Consider the following 25,475-nt stretch of genomic DNA (forward strand, 5'->3'; position numbering starts at 1 on the left):
TTCGTCCTTCCGCTGCCGCTGCCTCGGCTCAGCTGCCGCCTGCCTGTGCTGCGGGCAGCCTGCGGCAGAGCCCCGGGATGAGCCTGCTGCTCTCCCTGTGCCGGCAGCAGCTCGTCGCTCCGGTGCTGTCTGGGCTTTCCCCCTTTACCTCATGTGCTTTGGGGTTTTGTCCTCCTAATTTTGGCATTCTTTGTGCTTCCTTTTCCTGGAGGAGGAGGCTTTAGCTACCGCTGCGTGTCCAGCGCCGGCTCCTGGCCTTTCTGCCCTGCCTCCAGCGCCTGCTCCTCACCTTGTGCTGCCAGCCGGGGTGCAAACTGCAGGTGAGCAAAGTGTAGCTCCGGGGAGTAGCTCAGATGTGGCCTGCAGAGTCAGGCAGGAGATGAGGATTGATGGCAGCCCCACTGAGTGCTCCACGACAGCCCTTTCCTGTGGGCTATTTCCAGCACTGGCGCAGGAAATGTGCTTGCGAGGCTGTGTGGGGCTCTGGTGTTTGAACTGCAGCAAGCTCTGGTGTCCTGGCAGAGAGCAGTGGCACTTTGTTGGGCATAAAGCAAGTGCTGAAAGCAAGCAATCAAAATAGTAACTCCAGTCATTGGTGGAGTGCCAGCAGTAACATGAGCATGCCTGTCTTGAGGCTCCTACTCCCAGCAGGTTCTATTCCAACTCGAAAAGAACTGGAAGTGAGACTGAAAATCGCTCAGAGTGGCCCTGGGCAGCGTGCTCTGGCTGGAGGTGTCCCTGCTGACTGCAGGGGGGTTGGGCAGGGTGACCTTCGAGGGTCCCTTCTGACCTGCTGCCCCCTGAGCTGGTCAGAGGTGTGTGCAAGCAGGCTGCCCGAACGACGCGGCTCTGTCCTTGCCTTGCACTAGGCAAAAGTGGGGTTAAGGCACTTCTGTTTGAGGTGCTGGAACTCAACATTCTCTTAACAAAAAACACCCCAGAACACTAACTCTGCACAAGTTTTAATTTTCCCTTACCATTTCCTTGTGCTTATGACAAACTGCTCCACTCCAGCAGAAGTGGACTTAAAAAAGTAGTCTCTTAGGATGCAGATAAATAAAAGGGCCTCGAGTTGTGCCAGGGAGCTTCAGGTTGGGTATTTGGATAAGTTCCTTCTCAGCAGGGGCCCTCAGGCACTGGAACCAGGTGGAGTCACCATCCCTGGAGGGATTTAATGGGTGTCTGGATGTGGTGGTGCACTGGCAGTGGCTCAGCAGCAGCAGCGTTGGGGCTGTGAGCTTTAGGTGAGCTCTTGGCCTTGACTATCTCCAAGGTCTCCCCCAGCCCGAGCAGCTTTCTGGCTCCATGGGAGCTGCCATTCAGAGAGCTGCACCCCGAGCCCGGGGCTCACTGCTTTCACCTGCACAGACTTCTGCTGAGCTTTCTGGGCTGTGCTGTTCCAGTCCAGCTCCTGTGCAGTAAGCAGGGGCACCGCTGGCTGGGTCAGGTTGCTGTGAACCCCATCCAGCTGGACCATGAATGTCACCAGGGCTGGGCACTGCCGCCTCTGTGGGCAGTGTGTTCCAGTGTCACCACCCGCCTGGGGGACATGCCTTCCTCGTGTGGAGCCTGGGGCTGCCCTCCTTTGGTTTGCACGTTTAAACCCATCACCCTTGTGGTGACACAAGAGGCTCTGCTAAGCAGCCTGTGCCCAGCTGCCTTGCAGTCCCCGCACGAAGGCCACAGAAGGCTCTTCCTGGAGCCTTCTCCTCTGGGTGCCGCAGAGCTTCGCTGCCCGGTGCCGGATCCTGCCTGTCCCCTGGCATCCTCTGGACTTAGCTGCTGCTGCATTTGCATCATTTGCTTTCTGGCACTTGTGGCAAGAGCCAGCCCAGCAGAGACAGGCCGAGGTGCCCATCTCCTGTGTGCCACGCTGGTGGCTGTGCCACGCTGCCTGGGGCCCCAGATTGCCCCCCTGTAGGCACCAGTCTCTTGAAGAGTTCCAGAGCAGGGGCCTGGGTCCTTTAGTGGCCCTGCTGCGCTGAGTGTGCAAACATCCCAGGCATGTGTTTGTGTTGATACTGAGCTTTCCAAGGACCTAGGGATTGTCAACAAACAGCCTGGCTGCAGGTCCCTGCCAGCACGGGAGGTGCCCGTGGCGCCAGCGGCCCTTGGGCACCGCCGGTCACAGGAGTTGGTGTTTGCAAACCACGGCTAGAGATGGAGATCAGCTGAGAGCTGGGGCTGCTCAGCCTGGAGAGGAGAGGGCTCCAGGGAGACCCTAGGGCAGCCTCCCAGTACCTGGAGGGGCTGCAGGAGAGCTGGGGAGGGCCTTTGAGAAGGGCTGGGAGTGGCAGGACGAGGGACAATGGCTGTGAGCTTGAGAAGGGCAGAGTTAGACTGGCGAGGAGGAAGGAGGGTTGAGAGACTCTGGCACAGGTTGCCCAGGGATGCTGCAGTGTTCAAGGCCAGGCTGGATGAGCCCCTGAGCAAGCTGTGCTGGTGGGAGGTGTCCCTGCCATGGCAGGGGCTGGCACTGGGTGATCTTGAAGGTCCCTTCCAAGCCAACCCGTTCTGTGAGTCTGTTCTGTTCTCTGAAGTGCTTACAGCTCCTCTTGCTGGCCCTGGCATGCTTTGGTTCACCAGTATGTTCCTGTGGCATCAGAGGAGCACAGCCCCAGGGCCGCGGTTCCTGCCGCCAGCTGCCCACTGCCAGGCAGCCACAGGCTCCCTTCACCCCCTGCCCACCAGGACACCCATGGTACGTTTAGGGAACTCACTCACAAGGTAGGGCCAGAGCTGCTTACTCAGTGGGCAGCAGGGTGAGCTGGCAGGGATGGTGCCTCACATGACTGATAATGCAGAAGCTTCTCTTGCCAGCGCTGTGGGGAGGACAGGACAAGAGTGGTGCTGAAGAGGCGATGCGAGAGAGCAGTTCGGTGTCCCCAGAACACCGACCGCGGGAGCTGCCTGAGAGCAGCCCCTGCTACCTGCACGGCCCTGGGAGCAGGGCAGCTGCGGCGGCGGAGGGAAGGCTGCGGCTTGCTTGGAGGCTTTCTGTGATCTCCAGCCTCCTGGAAGGGCTTCAGGGAGAGCTCGAAGAGAGCTGCTCCTGCACTTCACGTTGCAGATGACTTCAGAGGTAAAAGCAGAGAGCCAACAGTCAGTAGGAATCTGCTCTCTGCTTCCTCGGCTGAAGGTGTAAGGAGGGGCAGAGGCTCTCCCGCAGGCGCCTGATAAAGCTCTGCCCTCCTCCAGCTTCAATCCCTTGTCCCTCCTGCTGGCACTCCCAGCCCTTGGCACAAGTCCCTCCCCAGCTCTCCTGGAGCCCCTTCAGGTGCTGCAAGGCTGCTCTGAGATCTCCCTAGAGCTTTCTCCAGGCTGAGCAGCCCAAGCTCCACCAGCCCCAGCTTTCCCAGCCTGTCCCCAGGGCAGAGGTTCTGTAGCCCTCTGATTGTCTTCGTGGCCTCCTCTGGCACTGCTGAGGCTGATCAGTAACTGCAGAAGGCTTTCATTGTCCTGCTGGTGCTGTTCCAGTGCAGATCTCTTCTGCCCTGGTGAGGCTCATGGAGGCCCTGTGAGAAGGAAGCCTCCCTGGTGTGCTCCAGCTCCATGCCCTGCTCTCATCCTGTGTGGAGCTGATCCTTTCCAAAACAAAGTGGCTTTGTCCCTCTGCACCCTTGCTGCTGCAGTCTTGGCTCGGGGTCTTGTTTGAAGTCAGTGATGAGCAGGCCATCTCCTTCCTCCCCCCACCCCACTGAGCTCTGGGAGACTGCAGCTCCTTGGGTGTTTCCTGAGTCCTTCCTGTGTTGTTTTAATAGGACCAAGCTATTTTAGTCCTTTCTGCTCCTCATGGCTGACCAAGAGCTGTCTGCAGGCCAACTTCTCTAAGTGTTTCCTATTTTTGATCAGCATTTGTGTGTTTTGATTGGCTTTTGTTTGTTGACATTTTAGATCATTAAGTAGGCAACATCTTGCTGTGCCTGCCAGAGCATCCTCGCACCGCCGCCGGTCCCTGCTCTGCTCTCCAGGCTGCTGGCAGCTCTCACCCATGGGCTCCACACTGCCAGCTGCTCTTGCTGGTCACTGCCACAGCTGGAAGAGCTCAGGCTGAAGAGCTGCCCCCAGCCAGCCATCCCTGCTTGCTCCTGCTTCAGTCTTAGACAAGATCAGTCATAGCCACTCCCTGTGCAGGAAGGCAGAGGGCAGCTCTGCAGAGCCATGGAATTGGTTGTGTTGGAAAAGCCCTCCAGGATCCCCCAGTCTAACCAGCAACCCAGCCCCACCATGGCCCCCCCAGGGTCGCCCACTCCTACCAGCAACCCAGCACCACCATGGCCCCCCCCAGGGTCGCCCCCTCCTACCAGCAACCCAGCCCCACCATGGCCCCCCAGGGTCACCCAGTCCTACCAGCAACCCAGCCCCACCATGGGCACTGAACCATGGCCCCAGGTGCCACAGCCACTCCTTTCTTGAGCCCCTGCAGGGACAGGGACTCGCCCAGCTCCCTGTGCAGGAGTGTGTGGCCCTGGCAGGTGCTGGCTGCACAGGCTTCAGTGCTGATCAGCAGAGTGAGAGCTCTGCAGGCTGCAGCAGCCTGGGGCCGGGGGGCTCTGGATTTGCTTCCTGTTGGTGGGGTGGATAACTGCTTTTGGCTCACACCCTGTAAGCCTGGGGCACCCCAGCAGCTTTCTGCAGGCTTCAAACACAGCTTATGGGTATTTAGGCACAGCTTTAGTGTGGTTGGCAATTGTCTGTTTAATAAGGGATAATAATTACTGGTTAATTACCCATTTGTGAGTGGAGAACTGAGTTTATCCCTACTTTAAGGATTAAGAAGGAAGAGCCCAGGGATTTGCTGTGTTCTGGGTGGCTCTGCCAAAACTTCAGGCTCTCTTTAGTCTCTGTTTTCTTCTTTATCTTTCCCTACCCCCATTTCAGTTTCCCTCTGGAAGTGCCTATCTGAAGCCTCTGCTGCAGCTGCCAAGGCCAGCTAGAGGAAGGAGCTTGCGTGCCTGCCCCTGCAGCCTCTGCACCGCACACGCAGCGGAGCTGGTGGGGAGAGACCTCTGCAAGCCCTGTGCAGCAGCACAGCAAGGTCAGGTCCGACAGCTCTGACAGCTGTCAAGGGAGCCTGTCTCTGGGCCTGGAGGCTTTAATCGCAACGATTCTGCTTTCTTGTGTTTAGGCAGCGTTGGAGGGAGTGGTTGTGGCTCTGCCGTCCCCGGTGAGAGCAGTGAGGAGCAGCCCTCTGGGTGTGCATGCGTCGCAAGGTCAGAGAGCTCCGCTCTGCACCAAGCGCCCGGGCTGTGGGCACAGGGGGGCAGAGCAGCTCTGCTCGTCCCTCCTGCTGCTGGCACACAGCAGAGGGGCTGCAGTGTATGCACCAAGCTTGGCTGGCAGGCAGACCCTGAGGGACAAGAGCACTATGAGGATTCCAGAGGCTTTTGGGTGCTGCCAGGGAGCATGGTAGCAGCACCAGCAGAGCTGGAGCATGGCAGAGCTAGGAGTTCTCTGCAGAAACTCTCCCTGCCATCTTCAGGCTCCCCACTGCTGCCGTCATGGTTTCTGGTGCTAGGTAAAACATTTCCTGTGGGGCAGAGCAGAAGGCTGAAGGCTGGTTACAGTGTGGTGCATGGCATCAGCTCTGCAGACAGCAGCACAGGAGGGACATAGACCTGATGGAGCAGGTCCAGAGGAGGCCACGGAGATGATGAGAGGGATGGAGAACCTCTGCTCTGAGGACAGGCTGAGGGAGCTGGGGGTGTTCAGCCTGGAGAGTCGAAGGCTCCAGGGACACTTCAGAGCTGCCTGCCAGTAAGTACCCAGAGGGGGTTGCAAGAAGGCTGCAGAGGGACTGCTTGCAAAGGCCTGCAGGGACAATGATTTGAAATGAGAGCAGAGCAGACTGAGGTTGGATGTGAGGAACAAGTTCTGCACCAGGAGGCTGCTGGAACACTGCCAGAGAGGTTGCCCAGAGAGGTGGTTGAGGTCCCATGCCTGGGAGATACTCAAGGTGAAGCTGGAGAAGGCTCTGAGCAAAGTGACCTGGTGGAGGATGTCCCTACTGAGTGCAGGGGTTTGGACTGGGTGAGCTTTGGAGGTGCCTTCAGCCCCGGGCCATTCTCTGACTGTGCACAGTTCAATTTTAGGCCCTCAGGAGAAGCCCAAGAGCATCCTGGCCTGGTGATGGGAGACCTGCAGTCAGATGAGGAGGATCTTGTGAACAGTTCTGATGAAGATGAGGACACAAACTCTGATTCCAGCAAAGGGGAGCCTGACCCCCAGGATGAGAAGCAGGTAATTGATCTCTCTCTCCTCTGAAGCTGTTGCTCACTCTTGCCCTGTTTTGTGAGTTGTGTCCTGCTGGTAGATTCCCAGCCCTGCTGTCAAGAGCAGTTTGTTTCTGTTGGTGGTTCTGCCTGCTCAGTGCTTTGGGTTTGGTTTTCGTTCGTAGCTGCGCATTAGGCTGGCCTAGGAGGCGAGGAAGCCTCCCACTCTCTTGCCCTGGCCATTTGGGAGCAGCCTGTGGGTGTGAGGCAGCCTTGGTGGAGCCCAAGGGCAGGGGGCAGGTGAAGTTTGCAAGGTCTGAGAAGCTCCTTGTGAGAGATCTCTGGGACTGCAGTCTTGCCTGGAGGGTCTCATTTCAGGGGACTCAGCCACGCAGCAAAGGCTGTGTCCCTTTAAGCACTTCTGCAGACAGGTTTCTTGCCTTGCAGGTGCTCACCTGGCACACAGGGCACAGAAACCTGGGCCAGCTCCTCAGCCTTCCTCCCCAGTGGCCTGAAACACCAAGGGCTCAAACTGACCTTGACCAGGGAGGTGGTGGAGTGCCCATCCCTGGAGGTGTTGAAGCCAAGCCTGGCTGGGGCACTTAGTGCTATGGTCTGGGTGACTGGCCAGGGCTGAGTGCTAGGTTGGGCTGGCTGAGCCTGGAGCTCTCTGCCAGCCTGCTGCATTCTGTGATTCTGTGAAGCATTTGCCAGAGGATTGACTGCCTGGTGCTGAGGAGACCCTATCAGTGTGCCTGTGAGAGTGCTGCTGTAGGGTGGCAGAGCCCCCTCCATGGCCTTGGCAGCAGTGCAAGCCACATTTGGCTGCTGGGGCTTAGCCTAAGCCTCTGCTAGGTTCTGTGGGTGCCAACTCATGATGCTTTCCCCTATTCTAATCTCCTTTCTCCTTCAAATGAGAGGCAGGATGGCAGCACTAACAACTCAGAATGAAATGAAGCTGTGGAGGTCCTCTCTCTCTCCTTGAGGGTACTCACTGCTTGCTTTGCAGTGCTGAGCACCCTGGCACCAGCCTGCCCCTGTTCTGGTGGCTCTCCTGGCAGCTGCTTGCTGTGATAGCAGTGAGGTTTGCTTCCTTTCCTTAGAAATGGGTGATCATGTCTTTAATTAAGAGCAAGGAGACATTTAGTGCTGGGAGAGAAGGTCTGATGAGGATGTCAGACCTGAATATCAATTAACCAGATCTTCTGAGAGGAATAAATTGGAGGGTGAGGGAGAGCTGAGGGCAAAGCTTCTGTGAAGCTGAGCAGGGCTGCACCTGTATGGAAGCTAACTCAGCTTGCATGCCTCTGGAAATGCCCTCACTCCTCCATGGCAGAGTCTTACAGGCAAGCATCACCCTCTCAAAGCTGCCTGGGCAGGTGTCCTGGAGCAGTTCAGTGCTTGCTGTGAGGCATCTGCCCCTCGGCTGCTTCAGCTGCCTGCGCCTGGGGGCTCCCAGGCAGCTCCCCATGGGAGAGCAGCTGCAGGGCAGAACCAAGCAGCCTATTCTCTGCAGCCTTCCTCAGCTGCCCTTGCTTTTGTTTGTGCTCATCACAAGCACCTGGGTGGTTTGATGCTTTTTATCTGTGTCACAGGGCTCCTTCCCAAGGCTTTGTGCCCCTGCAGTGCTGCCACTGCACTCCTCCCACGGACACTTAGGGCAGAAGTGTCTCTGGCTGAGCAGATGCAAGGAGAGGCCTTTCCCAGTGACTGCTGGCATGGGAAAAGGCTCTCACATGGGCTTGGAAGCAGGCTGTGGTGCTTCATTTGGCACTTGCTTACCTGTAGCATCACCTCCCAACACTAACTTTCATCTCATTGGCAGCTGTGCCATGGGAAGTGGTGGCAGATCACAGAATCATGGAATCAGCCAGGCTGCAAGAGAGCTCCAAGCTCACCCAGCCCAGCCTAGCACCCAGCCCTGCCCAACCAACCAGACCATGGCACTAAGTGCCCCAGCCAGGCTTGGCTGCAACACCTCCAGCCGTGGGCACTCCACCACCTCCCTGGGCAGCCCATTCCAATGCCAATCACTCTCTTTGACAACAACTTCCTCCTAACATCCAGCCTGACCCTGCCCTGGCACAGCTTCAGGCTGTGTCCCCTTCTTCTGTTGCTGGGTGCCTGGCAGCAGAGCCCAACCCCACCTGGCCACAGCCTCCCTGCAGGTAGCTGCAGACAGCTCCCCTCTTCTGCATAACTGAGGTCCTTGGGAGTTCAGTGGTCCCAGGAGCATGTCAGCTGTGCTTGCTGAAGAGCTGCAGGGGCCTGAGGATGGCTGTTGCAGCTTGCCTGAGTCTGCTTGACCCTGCCTGGGTAGATCTCTGCAGGTTTTGGGAAGAAGCTGCCTTTGAGGAGCAGAATGTGTGCAGCAGATCAGTAGGTGCTCCACTCTGCATGGCTGGGATGCAGAACACTCACCTGGGAATGAATTTTCATTCACTCATTTGGTGTGGTCAGTTCCATTCAAGTGACAAAATGTGTTGGGAGGTTGAATTGTTGCTGTAAGCTGTGGATGTCACTGCCATGTCTGTGACACAGATAAGCTACTCCTGCACGCAGCACAGGTGCAGCTTCTGCTCACACAGTGGTGTGTGTCACCCAGGAGTGCTGCAACAGATACAGCCTGGGAATACCCCTAGCTGCATGGCCTCAGTTCCAGCACTTGAGGCCTCTTCGTACATTCAAAGGAGCACTAAAACTCTGGGCAACCCTTGCCACGTTAGGGCTATGAAGCCAAGGTTCTCATGTGCGCTGCCACCAGTGTCAGCTTCCCGAAGTCCTAGAACCCCAGCATGGCTCAGGCTGGCAGGGAGCTCAGAGCTCAGCTGCTCCAGCCTCCTGCCGTGCCCAGGGACACCTCTCAGCTGCACTCAGCTGCCCAAGGCCTCACCCAGCCTGGCCTGCAGGAAGGCTGAGGTGAGAGGGCTTCTCTTGGTTGATGCTCTTGTCCCCAGCTGCGAGCTGAGCTGATTCTCCTCACAGATGTCTGAGCCATGTGGAGCAGTAGAAGCGGCTGTGGAACGGCGGCGTTGGGCTCCAGGAGCCCCTCGGTGGGAAAGGCTCTGCCGGTCTGAGGCGGGGCCGAGTCTAACATCTGCTTCTGTTCGCAGAGTAAGGCAGCTGGGAAGAGGACAAAGGTCTACCACATTGCCAAGGAGATCATGAGCTCAGAGAAAGTGTGAGTGTCGTGCTGAGCACAGCAGCCTCTCAGCTCCCTGCCCTGTGGGCACTCCCACTCTAACTCACCTCTCTTGCTCCTCCCGGCAGGTTTGTGGACGTGCTCAAGCTCCTGCACATTGTAAGTGTCCCCCAGGAAAGAGCTTTCCTCCCCTCTGTAAGCCGCGAAAGCTCTGTGCTTAGGACCTGTTGTGGCTTTGTCTCTGCCCCGTTGTCGGTGTGGCTTTTTTCCTGCCCTGTTGGCATATCCAAAGTGCCGAAGGTAGCTCAGACACTCCCGGCTTGGGAGTTTCGGGTGTTGGGTAATTTGGTGGTGCCTTCCATCCGCGCCCGCCGAGCGCTGCCCATGAGGGAGGGAGGTGCACTTGCGGCCGCCAGCAGGGCCCCGGCGAGGCAGCTGTGCCCGGCGAGGCAGCTGTGCCCGGCGAGGCAGCTGTGCCCGGCGAGGCAGCTGTGCCCGGCGAGGCAGCTGTGCCCGGCGAGGCAGCTGTGCCGCGGGGCTGCGAGCCAGCCTGGGCGAGGAAGAGGGAGAGTCCCCGGGGGGCAGGAGCAGCCCACCTCGGGAAGCGGACACGTTCTGGGGCTGGCTTTGCCAATGAGCCGTGGTGATGCTGCCGAGTGATGGACGCTTCTTTGTGCCGGCCCCGGCCTCCGGCAGCTGCCTGCTTCGGCAGCGGCTCCGCAGCCAGCGCTGCTCTGCGCTCCCTGCGGAGCAGCTCTGCTGAGGGAGGCTTTGGCTTCATGGCTCTGGTGTGTGTCCCGTCCCCTGCTGTGCCATAGGACGGCAGGCTGCGAAGGGCAAGCACGGTGCTTTGTGTTCGTTCCCCTGGGGCAGTGCTGCTGCCTTGCTCTGTCCTGCCCTCTGCAGAAGCATGCCCTGGGGAGCTGCAAAGGCTCTGGGGGTGCCTGGACACAGCCCTGCAGTGCAGAGCTCCTCCAGGAAACACAAACCTCACCACACCACCTGCTCATCTCTCTCTTGCTCACTGCTTTCCTGCTTCTCTTCAAGCTTGGCTTTTAAGTGCTGGCTCAGGCAGTTGTGGCCAATGCTTCATTGCCCAGGGAGGTGGCTGAGACCCCATGGCTGGAGGTGTTTCAGGCCAGGCTGGCTGAGGCTGTGGACAGCCTGCTCTGGGGTAGGATGTCCCTGCCCGTGGCAGGGGAGTTGGCACTGGCTGATCCCTGTGGTGCCTTCCAACCCTGACTGATTCTGTACACAGACTGATTCTAGTACACAGCTCAAGCCTAAATACTGCTCGAAGGAAGTGAGTTGGTCTGAGGAGCAGGAAAGAGAAGGCTCCAGGGAGACCTTAGAGCAGCCTTCCAGTACCTGAAGGGGGTTATAGGTGAGCTGGGGAGGGACTTTTGATGGGGGCTGGGAGTAACAGGATGAGAGGCTGTGGATTGAAGCTGGAAGAGAGGAGATTGAGAGTGGAAATGAGGAAGAAATTCTTGACAGTGAGGGTGGGGAGACACTGGCACAGGCTGCCCAGGGAGGCTCTGGGTCACAGCATGCAGTCTTTGATTTGTACTTCCGTGATCCACAGGCTCCCTGGAGGTGTTCAGAGGGCCCAGACCTGGACACAGCATTCCAGGGGTGGCCTGAGCAGTGCTGAGCACAGGGGCAGAAGAACCTCCCTGCTCCTGCTGCCCACACTGCTCCTGAGCCAGCCCAGGATGCCATTGGCTCTGCTGCCCACCTGGGCACTGCTGCCTCCTCTGCAGCTCCTCTCTCCCAGCACCCCCAGCTCCCTCTCTGCCTGGCTGCTCTCAGCCACTCTGGCCCCAGCCTGCAGTGCTGCTTGGGGTTGTTGTGGCCTTGTTCAATCTCATCCCATTGGTCTCTGCCCACCCATGCAGCCTGACCAGGTCTTATGGATTATGTTAATAACTCTTCAGTCTGTAAAGTGCTTTGCTGATTGAGGCATTTGACAAGCATTGCAGCTGCAGCTTCTTAAGAAAGCTAATGCAATAGATTTGGGTGGGAAGGAAATGCTGCTCTACTGCCAGAGGCTGGCAGAGAATATCTTGGGCACCTGCTACAGGCACAGAGTTGGCTGCTGTGAGAAATGGACCAGCTGATGCTGTCAGGGACTTACAGATACTTTTACTACCTGAGAAAACAGGTGTGGGAGGACTTGGCAGCTTTCCAGAGCCAGTCTGGTGTGTTTGGAGAATGCCAGGTCTGCACTTACAGTCTTCCTGCTGTTGGCAGAGTTGGGCAGCTGAAGGCTGGCAGCCTGACTCCAGTGATGTTGTAAATCTATTGCTGACATCTCCTGGGGCTCCAGTCACAGGAGCACTGAATTGCCTGCCTGGAAAAAGACCTTGAGGTCAAGCCCAGCCATAACCTAGCACAGCCTCAAGCTGTGCCAGGGCAGGGTCAGACTGGATGTTAGGAGGAAGTTGTTGTCAGAGAGAGTGATTGGCATTGGAATGGGCTGCCCAGGGAGGTGGTGGAGTGCCCACGGCTGGAGGTGTTGCAGCCAAGCCTGGCTGGGGCACTTAGTGCCATGGTCTGGTTGGTTGGGCAGGGCTGGGTGCTAGGCTGGGCTGGGTGAGCTTGGAGCTCTCTTGCAGCCTGGCTGATTCCATGATTCTGTGATCTCCCTGCAGACAGCCCTCAGACCACATCCCTCAGCACCTCACCCAAACATCTTTTGACCCACTTCAGGGATGGCAGGGATGGTGAGTCCATGCCCAACCTGGGCAGCCTCTTCCCAGCAGCTGTGGTCAGTGTGTCACACACAGCAGCCTGGCTGGTGCCCAGGGGTGGAATATCCTCCCCTGCCCTCCTCCTGCGAGCACACGGGATGTGTGTGTGTGTGTTCCTTGACAGGAGCCCAAGCACAGGCACATTGTTCTCCTGACATTAAACTGCTGTTTGAGCTCTCTGCAGGTGTTTTTAGCTGGGAACTGTGCCCCAGAGGCAAGGATTAGGGCTTGGCTTTTTCTTTGTCAGAGGTGTGTCCTAGCAGAGATGATCAGAGATGAGTATTGGTTGAAGGCTTCAGAGCAAAATCAGTGCCATGCTTAGAGCTTGTTGGTCCTTCTCCTGCTGGTCACTTTGCAGGGAGTTTTGGTTTCATTGCTGTGATATGATCTTCACTCAGCTGTTAGGAGGTGCACTCAGGCAGCAGCTGGCCAAGGGCTTTCCTTGCTCAGGTTTGCAGCTGTACCTGTCCCTTTGCTCCTTAGGCTGACACGAGCAGCTCTGCTGTGCCCTGGGAGTCCTGCCCTGGAAGGAGCTGAGAAGGACCCTGAGTCAGCAGGGGAAGTGTGTGGGCTGCTGGCAGATGATTCACAGCAGGAGCAGAACCCTTCCAGAGATGGTGGCACTTGGCAGCTCTAGGGAGCAGTGGTGAGGAAAGAGCAGAGGTGGTGATGCCCTGGGAGGCATTGAGCAGAGTGTGTCCAGCAGAGTCAGGGAGGTTCTCCTGCCCCTCCACTCTGCCCTGGGAGACCTCATCTTGAGCACTGCCTTCAGCTTGGGGCTCCCTAGGTGCAGAGGGACAGGAACTGCTGGAGAGGATCCAGGGGAGGGTTATGAGGACAGGAGGATGCTGAGGGGACTGGAGCAGTGCCTGGTGAGGAGAGGCTGAGGGCCCTGGGGCTGCTTAGTCTGGAGAAGAGAAGACTGAGAGGGGATTGAATCAATGTCTCTAAATCTCTGAGGGCTGGGGGTCAGGAGGAGGGGACAGGCTCTGCTCACTGCTGCCTGGCACAGGACAAGCAGCAATGAATGGAAGCTGCAGCACAGGAGGTTCCAGCTCAGCACAAGGGCAACTTCTTGCCTGGAAGGGTCCCAGAGCCCTGGCACAGGCTGCCCAGAGAGGTTGTGGAGTCTCCTTCTGTGGAGACTTTCAAGGCCTGTCTGGATGTGTTCCTGTGTGACCTGAGCTAGACTGCGTGGTGCTGCTCTGGCAGGGGGTTGGACTGGATGAGCTCTTTGGGTCCCTCCCAACCCCTGACTCCTGTGATCTGCGATCTGCATCAGCTCTTGCACTTCCATACAGCTACCAGGACAGTGCTTATAGCATTGGCTGCAGCCATTCTGTCTGTAGCAGTGAGCAGCTCTAGAAGGAATTAGGTTCTCAAGTCGTTCACCTGCTTGCACCAGAAGCTGTCCTCCTCCGGGTGCCTCCCACCCTTTGGAGTGAAATTCCAGGGTTTGCTTCTGGAGTTGACATCCTTTACCCCTGGTGGCTGCGGCAGAGCTGTTGTGTGTCCCATCCTGCAGCAGCAGGAGTTGCTTCCCCCGGAGGCCATTCCTGCAAGTGTGAGCACTGTGCTGCAGCCTCGCTGCCTGCCTTTGGCTTCTCCTGCCCCCACTCCTCAGGCTTCTGCTCTCTGTCTCCAGCTCTTGGCTTCGGCTCCAGATGAACTTGGCATGTCAGCTACTTCACACCCCTGCCAGGTTCCAAAGAAGCTGTGATCTGATTCCAAAATGGCAAACGTGTTGTGCTGCTGGAGGGTGGCAAACGTGTTGTGCTGCTGCTGGAGGAAGGCTTGGTAATGGAAAATAGCAACACCACCACCTTGGAGCGGAGCTCTGTTGCTGCTCAGCAGGCTTCGGAGCATCCCTTGGAGGTCCAACCTTATCTCTCTGCCCTGCCTTTCCTCTCTGCAGGGCTTCCTCCCTTGTGGGGGTGATGAAGCAAAGTCCTGGTAGGGTGTTTTAATGGTAGAGCTTTCAGAGGCACGATCCAAAGCCTCGTCAAGCTGATGGACTTTGGATCGAGCTTGTCAAAAGACCAACTCCGTAGCTAGGAATCGTCCTGCTAACTCTTGGAATGCTGTCTCAGAAGCTGGATAAGCTTCTGCACTACAAACGGCATTCCTGCCTTATCTGCCGCTGCTCAGACCTGCTCTCCCCCCGCAGGGAGAGCCTCCCTGCTCGCCCCTATTGTTTGGCCGGGCAGAAGCCTGAGCTGGTGATGGCGCTGCAGACAAAACTGCTTTTCTTCGGGGCTCGGCAGTCGGACAAAGCTCCTCTCGGCCGGGGCGCAGCGCGGGGTGTGCGCAGCTGAGCGGGCGAGGAGGACGCGGGCAGGACCGGGTGCTGCGGCGCTGCCCATTGTCCTTCCCTCTATGGCGGCAGTGTTAGGCGGTGCCCTGGGGCAGGACAGCCCGGGAGATGCAGCTGGTAGTTAACCCGCGTGGCACTGGTCTGCGGGGAGCATTTCCATGTGAATAAGGCCATCTGTTTTTTAACTCGCCGCTGCTTGGTGCTCAGCCCTCCCCCGGCACGGCCCTCGACCCTCCATCTCCCTGCAGTTTCTTGTCGTCGCCTTCCTGACCCCGAGGGTCACAAAGCAAGAAAAGTGTGTCTGGGGCTCCGGCTGCCCCGAACTGATGAACTCCTGAGGAGAGAGGGCAGGGGAAACGAGGAAGCCGCAGTCTGAGACAGCCTAAACAAAGCCAGATGCTGGGGTGAGGAGCTGCAGCCAGGCAGACCTGGGGAGGCAGAGGAAGCTGTTTGGTCCTTGCAGCCTGCCGAGTTCACAGGCAGCCGCGGAGCCCAGGGGCGTTCGGCTCTCTGCTTTGCAGCACCCTGGGCGCTGTTTCCCAGGACGCCTCCAGTTCGTGGAGGTGTTGCAGGTTTAGGAGCTGTTGGAAATCTGTCTTGCGGCGTTGCCGGCCCCGGCAGAGAGCATGCAGAGCACCTCCCTGGGGGCTCTCCCTGCTGCCTTCACACAGGGCTGGCTTTCAGGTGAAACGCTGAGTTCCTAAGCTGCAGCTGCTGCAAGGTCTGTTTGCCCGTGCTGGGGGCAAACACCCACTGGGGTGGACCCTGAGTTCAGCACGGGTGCAGTCCTGGCCCTGCTGAGCTGTGTGGGGCCCAGGCTTTAACTCTGAAGAGTTTAAGGACCAATGAACCTCAGCTCCGTCTTCCTGGCACAGCTGGCAGCTCGTGGCTTGGACAGGTTCACTCTGATATGGGTCAAGAACTAGCTGGAGGCTGGGCCCAGAGAGTGGTGGTGAATGGTGCCACATCCAGCTGGCAGCTGGCACTAGTGGTGTGCCCCAGGGATCAATGCTGGGCACAGGCCTGTTCAGTGTCTTTATTGATGATCTGGAGCAGGGGATTGAATCCAGCATCAGCGAGTTTGCAGATGACACCAATCCAGGAGCAGCTGTGGAGCTGTTGGAGGGTGGGAGAGCCCTACAGAGGGACCTGGCCAGGCTGCATGGGTGGGCAGAGGCCAAGGGGATGAGATTGAACAAGGCCATGTGCAGAGTTCTAAACTTTGGCCATAACACCCCCAAGCAGCACTGCAGGCTGGGGGCAGAGTGGCTGAGAGCAGCCAGGCAGAGAGGGAGCTGAGGGTGTTGGGAGAGAGGAGCTGCAGAGGAGGCAGCAGTGCCCAGGTGGGCAGCAGAGCCAATGGCATCCTGGGCTAGCTCAGGAGCAGTGTGGACAGCAGGAGCAGGGAGGTTCTTGTGCCCCTGTGCTCAGCACTGCTCAGGCCACCCCTGCAGTGCTGTGTCCTGTTCTGGGCTCCTCCATTGCAGAGAGATGTTGAGGTGCTGGAAGGTGTTTGGAGAAGGGCAGCAAGGCTGGGGAGGGGCCTGGAGCACAGCCCTGTGAGGAGAGGCTGAGGGAGCTGGGGGGGTGCAGCCTGCAGCAGAGGAGGCTCAGGGCAGAGCTCATTGCTGCCTGCAGCTGCCTGCAGGGAGGCTGTAGCCTGGTGGGGTTGGGCTCTGCTGCCAAGCACTGAGGGACAGAAGAAGGGGACAGAGGCTCAAGCTGTGCCAGGGCAGGTCTGGGCTGGATGTGATGAGGAAGTTGTTGTCAGAGAGAGTGATTGGCATTGGAATGGGCTGTCCAGGGAGGTGGTGGAGTGCCCATGGCTGGAGGTGTTGAAGCCAAGCCTGGCTGGGGCACTTAGTGCCATGGTCTGGTTGGTTGGGCAGGGCTGGGTGCTAGGTTGGGCTGGCTGAGCTTGGAGCTCTCTTCCAGCCTGGCTGATCCTAGGATACTGGGAGCTGATTATGGCACAAAAATGCTAGGGGAAGCTCCTTGTAGTGTAAAGCTGCTGCAAAGAGATGCTTCAAGTGCAGGCAGCGTTTTACTCCTCCTGTAAAGGGTTGTGAAGCAGCAGTGTTGGCTTGGATCATCATTAACACTTGGAATCTCGTGGTTCTCAGCCACTGCCACAGTATCCTTCTGCTTGGTGGTACTTTCCATGTGTGTGGATGATCTACTAGTCCAAGGAGTATTTTTTGTGGCCAGATTTGTGTCCAGGAGCCACATCTCCCCAAAGGGTATTTCTAGATGACCTATGGAGACTTGGACGGTTTGAAAACCAGATCACAGAATGGGTTGGGTTGGGAGGCACCTTCAAGATCAGCCAGTGCCAGCCCCCTGCCTTGGGCAGGGACACCTCCCACCAGCACAGGCTGCTCAGGGCCTCATCCAGCCTGGCCTTGAATGCCTCCAGGGAGGTTGTGGAGCACAGAATGGAAGATCACTTTGGGAGCTTCTGTGCTCCACGGCCTCCCTGGACAGCTTGTGCCAGTGCCTTCCCATCCTCAGAATTTCCAGTCTCAACCTTCTCTCTTCCTGATTGCTCCAGCTGCTTTTGCTTGCACGTTTGTGCGTTCTGACCCAAACCTCCAGAGATGCTGCAGGCTGCCGGCCCCTTGCAGACAGACAGACAGACACAGACAGACGCTCTTTGTCCCCCTGTGTTGTACCAGAACACCTCCTAAGGGCATGTTGTGAAAATAATGAAGGACCTCTGTATTATGCAGAGAGGAGCAAGAAAGTAAAGCTGCATCCTGAAGCCGAAGGGATTAAGGCAGCCCCAGGGGAGTCAGCTGAAGCGGCGGCGAAGCAGCCCCCAGCTGGTGGCTGCCTTGGCGCTGGTGCCGGGAGCGGCGCCCGGGCTGCGGGCAGGGGGACGGTGCTGCGGAGGCTCTGCGCTCACGGCAGGGCCTTTCTGTCCTCTCTGTGCCCCGCCAGGATTTCCGGGACGCCGTGGCCCATGCCTCCAGGCAGCTCGGGAAGCCGGTGATTGAGGACAGAGTGCTGAACCAGATCCTCTACTACCTACCTCAGCTGTACGAGCTCAACCGCGACCTGCTGCGGGAGCTGGAGGAGCGCCTGTCGCACTGGTGACTGCCACCGGGGCCAGCCCTGCCCTGGGGCTGTGGGGATCCCCCGCGGGGCTGGGTTTGCCTGTGGCTGCTGCTCTGCATGCCCGCTGAGCTGCCAGCGCTGGCTCTGGCAGAATGGGGCCAGTCACCCGCCCAGGTGTGCCGATGCAAAGACACTCCGAGGGCGTTTGCCTGTTCACAGGTTGCACCTGGTTGCAAGGCACCCTCAGAGGTCAGGGTGTGTGCAGGAGGCTGCAGGAGGCACGTCAGAGCATGTCCTTGGCAGGCACACCTGCTGGGAAGTGCCACTCCGAACTGAGGGCTCTGGTCCCTGCCTGGGCATGCCCAGCAGCCTGACTGCAGGGGAGGGCGAGGAGGCTGTGCTGAAGGCTGCCTTGCTCTTAAAGCTGCCTGGGACCTGCTAACCAGACACAGCTCTGATCGGCAGCCACTCAGGTCCATCCTCGGGTACACTGGTGTGTGGATTTAAATCATCTGGGCAGAGCCTCCTGACAGAAGGCTGAAGCGGTGCAGGCAGCAGTGCAGAGCCAGGGGGCTGGAACACGTGGCCGAGGGTCTGCATCCTCAGGGCAGGGTCAGGCTGGGCATCAGGAGGAAGTTCTGCACGGTGAGGGTGGCACAGGCTGCCCAGGGAGGTGGCTGAGGCCCATCCCTGGAGACGTGCCTGGCTGTGTCCCTGTGCAGCCTGCTCTAGCTGGAGGTGTTGCTGCTGGGTGCAGGGTGTTGGACAAGAGGACCTTGGAGGGTCCCTCCTAAGCCGGTGCAGTCTGTGAGAGCCCAGCCTGGCCTGAAGTGGTTAGATGGCTCAGGAGCGTTTTAAACAGGCAGCCTATGAGGTGGCTGCCTTCCAGCCCTGGCGAGCAGCGATGTGCCCGCAGGGGTTCTCAGAGCAGCTGCCGAGATGGGTGTCTGTCTGCTGAGCCTTTTGTTCAGCTGCTCGGAGAAGCTGTCCGGCTTTTAGCTCTGTTTAAAGGTGCTGTTTTCTGTTCCCAGGCTCGAGCACCAGAGGATTGCTGACATATTCGTTAAGAAGGGCCCCTACTTAAAGATGTACTCCACTTACATCAAGGAGTTTGACAAGAACGTCGCACTCCTGGACGAGCAGTGCAAGAGGAACGCAGGCTTTGCGGCAGTGGTCAGAGACTTCGAGGTACTGTGGCCCTTGCAGCTGCTGTGGTTCTCCTCAAGGCTTTGCAGGCTCTTCTTTGCTTGGCTTTGGGTATTTTTGTTCTGTGGTTGGGTTTTTTGGTGGTGGTTTGTTGTCTGCAGTCTCGGCATGAGACCTATCAAGGTGGGGATGGCAAGAAGCACTTCAGGTTTTGTGGCCTGACTTCTGATGGTGGCTACCACTGAGAGAGGTGATACAGGACCTTAATGTTCAGGCACTGCACTACAGGACCTCTTTCTCCTTAGCTGTGCCTCCTGCTCACGCTGTGCATCGAGTGACAGCCCCATTTTAACCAGGTTTATTCCCCTGCCACACCACAGGGCAGTAACTCACTCACAGGAACAGTGCTTCGTCGCAGCTGGAAACTGTGAGAGATGAATTTTCTCATCTCCTATTTCTACAAGTTTTGTCCCCAGCAACCAGAAGAAAGCTGGTTTGTGGCCCTAAAAGCAGTGCCAGGCTTTTACATGACTCCCTTGAGCCATGGAACTTTTGAGGTTGGAAGAGACCTTTGGGGTCACCAACTCCAACCTCTCGCCTGGAGCTCACGGTCCCAGCACTGCTGCTAAGCCACTGCCACTGCTCCATGTCCCTCAGCACCACGTCCATGCACCTTTTAACTCCCTCCAGGGACGGTGACTCCTCCCCCTGCCTGGGCAGCCTGTTCCAGTGCCTGAAAGAATGCCTGGATGAAGGGGTGAGAGCTCCCCAAGCAGCTGATCCGCACCAAGGGTGCATCCCCCTGCCCTGCCCTCTGCTCACAAGTGTCCTGGCAGGCTACACTCAGGGGACAGAGGAAGAGCCTGAGGTAGCCTCAGCAAGGGCAGGAAGAAGAGGCCTTCTTGAGGCCTTTTGTGTTTGAGGTTAAATGCAGGCTGAAGATAAGAGCCACTTTTGAGCAGGGCTCTTCTGAGGTGTGGATTAATTAGCCCTGCACTGAACACCACTGCCTGACGGGCACCAAAGAGCATCTTGCCCTTGCCACTGGCGTTTGCTTCCCTCTGAGAAGCTTCACCTCCCCTCCTCATAGACAAACGCGTGGGGGCTGAGTGCTTGCTGATGCCTTCGGACTCGGCTCCCGCTCCCGGGGCGGTGCTCGCTCTGCGCTGCGGCGGTGAGCACAGGCAGCCGCAGCTGCTGGAGGCAGAGCAGCGCAGCGAGCTTGTCTCTGTCTTGTTCGACTGTCAGTCCTCACTCACCTCGGTTCTGTGTTTCAGATGAGCCCTCGCTGTGCCAGCCTGGCCCTCAAGCACTACCTGCTCAAGCCAGTGCAGAGGATCCCTCAGTACAGGCTGCTGCTGACAGGTACAGTCCAGCTCTGGCAGGCTGCAGCCTGCCTCACCCCCAGGGCAGCTGCTTGCAGGCTGCTGGCTCCAGCTGTAAACTCTTCAGGGTGACAATCGTTAAGGTTGGAAAAGACCTTCCAGATCATCAATCCAACCCCAGCCCAAGTAGCAGCAAGCCAGCTCGGGAAGGGTTTGCTCAGCAGATGGCATGGATCTAGGTGCTTGCTTTGTCAACCCTGCAGCAAGAGCCACAAGCCAGCGCTCAGCCCAGCACTGTGCTGTGGCCTCTGATGGTAGAGTCAGAGAGGAGACTGGGGGAGGGACCTTCAAGATCATCCAGTTCCAGCCCCCTGCCATGAGCAGGGGCACCTCTCACCAGCCTGGCCTTGAACCCCTCTGGGGAGAGGACATCCACAGCTTCCCTGGGCAACCTGTGCCAGTGTCTCTCCACCTTCACTCTAAAGAGTTCCTTCCTAATCTCCAGTCTAAGTCTGCCTTGCTCAAGCTTCAATCCTTTGCCTCTTATCTCATCCCTACAAGCCCCTATCAGAAGACCCTTCCTGGCTTTCTTGGAGGCTGTCTCCTGGTACTGGAAGAGCACTGCAAGGTCTGCCCAGGGACACGCAGCAGCACTTGGCAAGCACGAAGCCTGTGGTGCTTCTTTGTGTCTGTGGTGACAGCAGCCCAGAGTTTCCTTAGGGGTTGGAGTGCTCCTGCTTGCCTTTGAGGTTGCTTTTTCTTTCTGGTGCCTGTGGGGTTTGTGAGGATGTTTTGTTGTTATGGGTTGTGTTGGTTTGTTTTGGATGAAGGAACAAGGTAGGATGGAAAATTGGAGCTAGGAGAAGGAAGTGAAAGATGTGACCTTCTGCAAGCAGCTTCTCCATGTCTCCCCCAGCCACAGGGTTTAGTCTGTAAAATCCATTCTCTTCCAAAGGCAGAGCACCTGGGGTGAGTGCAAGCTGATCAGAAGTGCCTCGGGCTCCTCACAGAGGCACTGGAGGCCTGCAGGGCTGGCTCAGGACCGGCCACTCCGGGCTGGGTACCCTGCTCTGGCGCTGGCCTGTTTGGGTGACCCTGTGCAAGTCACCTCCACCGCCCACAGCCTCCTCCTGTGCCAAGGGAGGGCAGTGCTGGAGGCCTCCTTTGTGGAGCCTGTGGAGATGTGTTGGGTGTGGGACTCTCTCAGCCTGTCCTCATAAATGAAGCCTCAATAATGACCTGGCAGAGCTCTGAGGAGAGCAGAAAGCTATGGCAGAGCTCCCTGCAGGACTCCCCCCTCAGCCAGTTCCTCTTCCTTCAGCCTGCCCTCCCTTGCCTCTCTCTGGGATCCTGCCTTAGGTCTTTGCCAAAGCAGAGAGGTGTCCATGCCATGTCCTCCCGGGGTTCCCCCAGCAGCTGTGGCTGCGTTTCTCACTCTGGTGGTGCTGCAGGAGGTGTGTCCTTTGTGGAGCCTGTGGAGATGTGTTGGGTGTGGGAGGGGGGATGGCTCCTGTAAGGATTTGGAAACACTTAAGGCATTGTTTTGGAAGCCTTTGCCTCTTGCTGAGCAGTGTAAAAATAGCCTCTGTTTGTGTAGTGACTGCTAAAGAAAAGGCTCCAGGACCTTTTTTTTTGGCTCTGTAGCAACTTGTTGGCATTTCCCCAGCGAGTCCTTGCTGGTGACTGCTGTGGGAGTTGGACTCAAGCACTGTGCCGCAGCTGCTGAGGTGTCTGCATGGATCTTTTCGTGCTGATGAGCTCGTTAGAGCAGCAGGTACAGAGAAGAAGGTGGGAAGGGCACTGCTCTGGAGCAGGAAATCTTAGTCACTCTTAACTGATAAGAGCAGGCCATAGAATGGCATCTGGGGAGCTGCTTTCTGGTCGAGACACTGCCCCGAGGCACGGGGGAGGCTGCCAGAGCAGCATCAGAGGAGCTCGGGGCGAGTTCAAAGGGTTTCACTGGCAGGGTGGGTCGGGATGAAGCCCCTGGCTGCACACACGGGAAGGAGAAGTGGCAGGAGTGGGGGGCACAGAGCATTCCTTGCAGTCAGGAGCTGCCCTGGGGCTGCAGCAGGCTGGGTTAGACCTGGAAACTCCTTCTGTGGCTCGGGGCTTGCCCCGGGGCAGCTCGGGCTGCAGGCCATCTGCGAAGGCTGCGGGCAGGAATGGGGTTGCAGTGCTGGCTGCTGGCCCAGAAAGGTCATTTTCTGCTGCTCCCCTTGGGCGCTGGAGAGGTGAGACCAAGAATGTAGTCCCGCCGGGGCAGGGCAGGGTGGTTTGGACTCGGTTCCGCTTCTGGTCTGCTTTGCACTTCTCTTGTCCTTGACATTCTCAGCCTTGCACTTCTCTTGGGCTGGCCACACTGGGTGATTCTGTGCTCCACCACCTCCCTGGGCAGCCTGTGCCAGTGTCTCGCTGCTCTCAACCTGTGCCAGTGTCTCACCACCCTCCCTTTAAAGAACTTCTTCCTCACCTCCAGTTTCAATCTCCCCTCTGCCAACACAAACCCATTCCTCCTTCTCCTGTCATTACAAGACCCTCCTGTAGCCCCTTTCAGATCCTGGAAGTCCACTCCAAGGTCTCCTCCAAACCTTCTCCAGGGTGCAGAGTCCAGACTCTCTCAGCCTGTCCTCATAAATGAAGCCTCAATAATGACCTGGCAGAGCTCTGAGGAGAGCAGAAAGCTGTGGCAGAGCTCCCTGCAGGACTCCCCCCTCAGCCAGTTCCTCTTCCTTCAGCCTGCCCTCCCTTGCCTCTCTCTGGGATCCTGCCTTAGGTCTTTGCCAAGGCAGAGAGGTGTCCATGCCATGTCCTCCCGGGGTTCCCCCAGCAGCTGTGGCTGCGTTTCTCACTCTGGTGGTGCTGCAGGAGGTGTGTCAGAACTCCCTTTGTCGTGTGCAGAAGGAAAAGCTGACAGTGCAGAGAGCACTCCGAGGGGCATGCATGGAGCAAGGCTTCTCCTGGAAGCAGCAGCAGTTGGCTCCTGAGCCTTCCTGAGGGAAAGGATGAATTTGGGTAGGGCAAGCCTATGGGAGTGGAATTCTTTCACTCCCACTTGTACGGCTGAGAAGCTGAAGTTGAGTGCTTGCAAGGTCACAGCTGGTCAGTGCTCAGCAGCTCTGCCAGGACCTCAATACCCCCATGCAAAGGTGGTTTATAAGTCATGGGAGCAGCTAACAGGGAGACTGCTTTGGAACTGTCTAGTTTGTTGTCTCTCCTTTTGAAGCAGCTGGAAGCTGGATTTTTACTGAGGACATAGGATCACAGCATGGCTCAGGCTGGCAGGGAGCTCACAGCTCAGCCCCTCCAGCCTCCTGCCATGCCCAGGGACACCTCTCAGCTACACTCAGCTGCTCAAGGCCTCACCCAGCCTGGCCTGCAACACCCCCAGCAAGGAGGCAGCCACAGCCTCCCTGGGCAGCCTGGGCCAGGCTCTCACCACCCTCACACTCAACAGCTTCTGCCTCAGCTCCACTCTCAGCCTGCTCTGCCTCAGCTCCAAACCATTGCCCCTTGGCCTGCCTCACACCCCCTCAGCACAGCTCCCTCTGCAGCCTTCCTGCAGGATGCCTTCAGCTCTTGGCAGCAGCTCTGAGGTGCCCTGGAGCCTTCTCCTCTGCAGGCTGCACCCCCCCAGCTCCCTCAGCCTGTGCTCACAGCAGAGCTGCTCCAGCCCTGCCAGCATCTTTGTGGCCTCCTCTGGGCTCTCTCCACAGCTCTGTGTCCTCCTGCTGCTGGGGCCAGCAGCCCTGGAGGCAGGATTGGAGGTGAGGTCTGAGCAGAGCAGAGCCAAGGGGCACAATGCCCTCTCTTGCCCTCTGCCCACACTGCTCTGGCTGCAGCCAGCACACAGCTGCCTGCTGGGCTGCAGGAGGCACTGCTGGCTGCTGGGGAGCTGCTCAGCACCCAGCACCCCCAAGGCTCTTTCCTCAGGCCTGCTCTCAGCCCCCTCTGCACCCAGCCAGGCTCAGTGCCTGGGCTTGGCCTGACCCATCTGCAGGACCCTGCACTCTGTCAATGAGTGCCTGGCAGCACGTTGTACTTTTTGGTGCACAGGACACTCAGGCAGGGACTGGGCACTCGGGGAGATATTTTCCTGTCCAGTCATACATTTGGGGCTAATTTTAGCCAAGCAAAAGAGCCTTAAGAACACTCAGGAGTTGAGTGGATTGAGGCTGCCATCTCCTGGCTGAGGATCCGAACTGAGAGTTGAAGCCCAACGATGCAGTTTGGGCTTGCGGGGAAGGTTTGCTTCTGTTAGTAGCAGATCCTCTGCAGTGGATGGCTTTTGCCTCAGCTCCTACAGACTGCCTCTTGTCCTTCTTTTATACAGATTACTTAAAGAACCTGTTAGAAGAGTCTGCAGACTACAGAGACACTCAAGGTAAAAGTCTCTTGGATGAAGCAGCAGCTCATGCACACACCTTAGTGTCTCTGCACTCCAGAGGCATGCCAGAAGCTCAGCCAGTGGTAAACATGGGAACAAGCTTCATCTTCACTCATCCAGCCTGGTCCTGAGCACCTCCCTGGGCAACCTGTGCCAGTGTCTCACCACCCTAAACCTGTGCCAGTGTCTCGCCACCCTCCCTGTAAAGAATCCCTCCCTCACGTCCAGTTTCAGTCTCCCCTCTGCCAATTCAAACCCATTCCTCCTCCTCGTCCTCCTCCTCCTCTTTCTCCTCCTCCTCCTCCTCTTTCTCCTCCTCCTCCTCCTCCTTCTCTTTCTCCTCCTCCTTCTCTTTCTCCTCCTCCTCCTCCTCCTTCTCTTTCTCCTCCTCCTTCTCTTTCTCCTCCTCCTTCTCTTTCTCCTCCTCCTTCTCTTTCTCCTCCTCCTCCTCTTTCTCCTCCTCCTCTCATTACCAGACCTTGTCAATAGTCCCTCCCTGCCCTCCTGTAGGCCCGCTTCAGATCCTAGCAGGCCACTCCAAGGTCTCCTGGAAGCCTTGGAGCTAGAATGTGCTCGTGCTTGTGGCCTGCCAGGAGTGATGCCAGTGCTGACTGCGGGGGTGGCTTTCTGGGGCACACTAAGCCGTGACTCAGTGGCTGGCATCCATGGGGAGTGCTCCTGCATGCAGGGACTGCACCAGCAGGTGCTGGGCTCCTGGCAGGGTGCTCTGCCTGTGCCATGGCAGTCTGTGTGAGCACAGCACCACTTGTTCACCCCTCAGATGCTCTTGCTGTTGTCATAGAAGTCGCAAACCACGCCAACGACATCATGAAGCAGGGAGTAAGTACTTGGGCTTGTGCAGCTGGGTGGGTGCAGCAAGGGCAGCTGTTGACTCTCTCCTCTTTCTGCCCATAGGATAACTTCCAGAAGCTGATGCAGATCCAGTACAGCTTGAATGGGCACCACGAGATCGTACAGCCAGGGAGGGTAGGTGCTCAGGGTGCACGCAGCAGGCTGTGGGCAAAGGGCAGCTCAGATCACAGGCAAGCACAGCATGAGGCTGGCATTCACCAGGAAGGAACATGGTTCATGGCTGAATGTCTTGGTTCCAGCAGTGAAATGAGTGCTGCTTAGAACCA

At 57.8% G+C, this 25,475-nt stretch overlaps 1 protein-coding gene across 1 annotated transcript in view; it reads left to right on the forward strand.

The window, feature by feature from the left end:
• FGD6 (FYVE, RhoGEF and PH domain containing 6) overlaps positions 1-25,475 on the forward strand; it is a 53,938-nt gene that overhangs the window by 18,203 nt on the left and 10,260 nt on the right. The window contains exons 3-11 of the mRNA XM_064154888.1: positions 6,093-6,240; positions 9,326-9,393; positions 9,483-9,513; positions 17,362-17,513; positions 18,510-18,666; positions 19,902-19,989; positions 24,283-24,333; positions 25,118-25,176; positions 25,252-25,323. Coding sequence (XP_064010958.1) covers positions 6,093-6,240; positions 9,326-9,393; positions 9,483-9,513; positions 17,362-17,513; positions 18,510-18,666; positions 19,902-19,989; positions 24,283-24,333; positions 25,118-25,176; positions 25,252-25,323 — 826 coding nt within the window. The remainder of the gene's footprint in view (positions 1-6,092; positions 6,241-9,325; positions 9,394-9,482; positions 9,514-17,361; positions 17,514-18,509; positions 18,667-19,901; positions 19,990-24,282; positions 24,334-25,117; positions 25,177-25,251; positions 25,324-25,475) is intronic.

This window comes from Pogoniulus pusillus, chromosome 15, assembly GCF_015220805.1.
Source record: "Pogoniulus pusillus isolate bPogPus1 chromosome 15, bPogPus1.pri, whole genome shotgun sequence".
NCBI lineage: Eukaryota > Metazoa > Chordata > Aves > Piciformes > Lybiidae > Pogoniulus > Pogoniulus pusillus.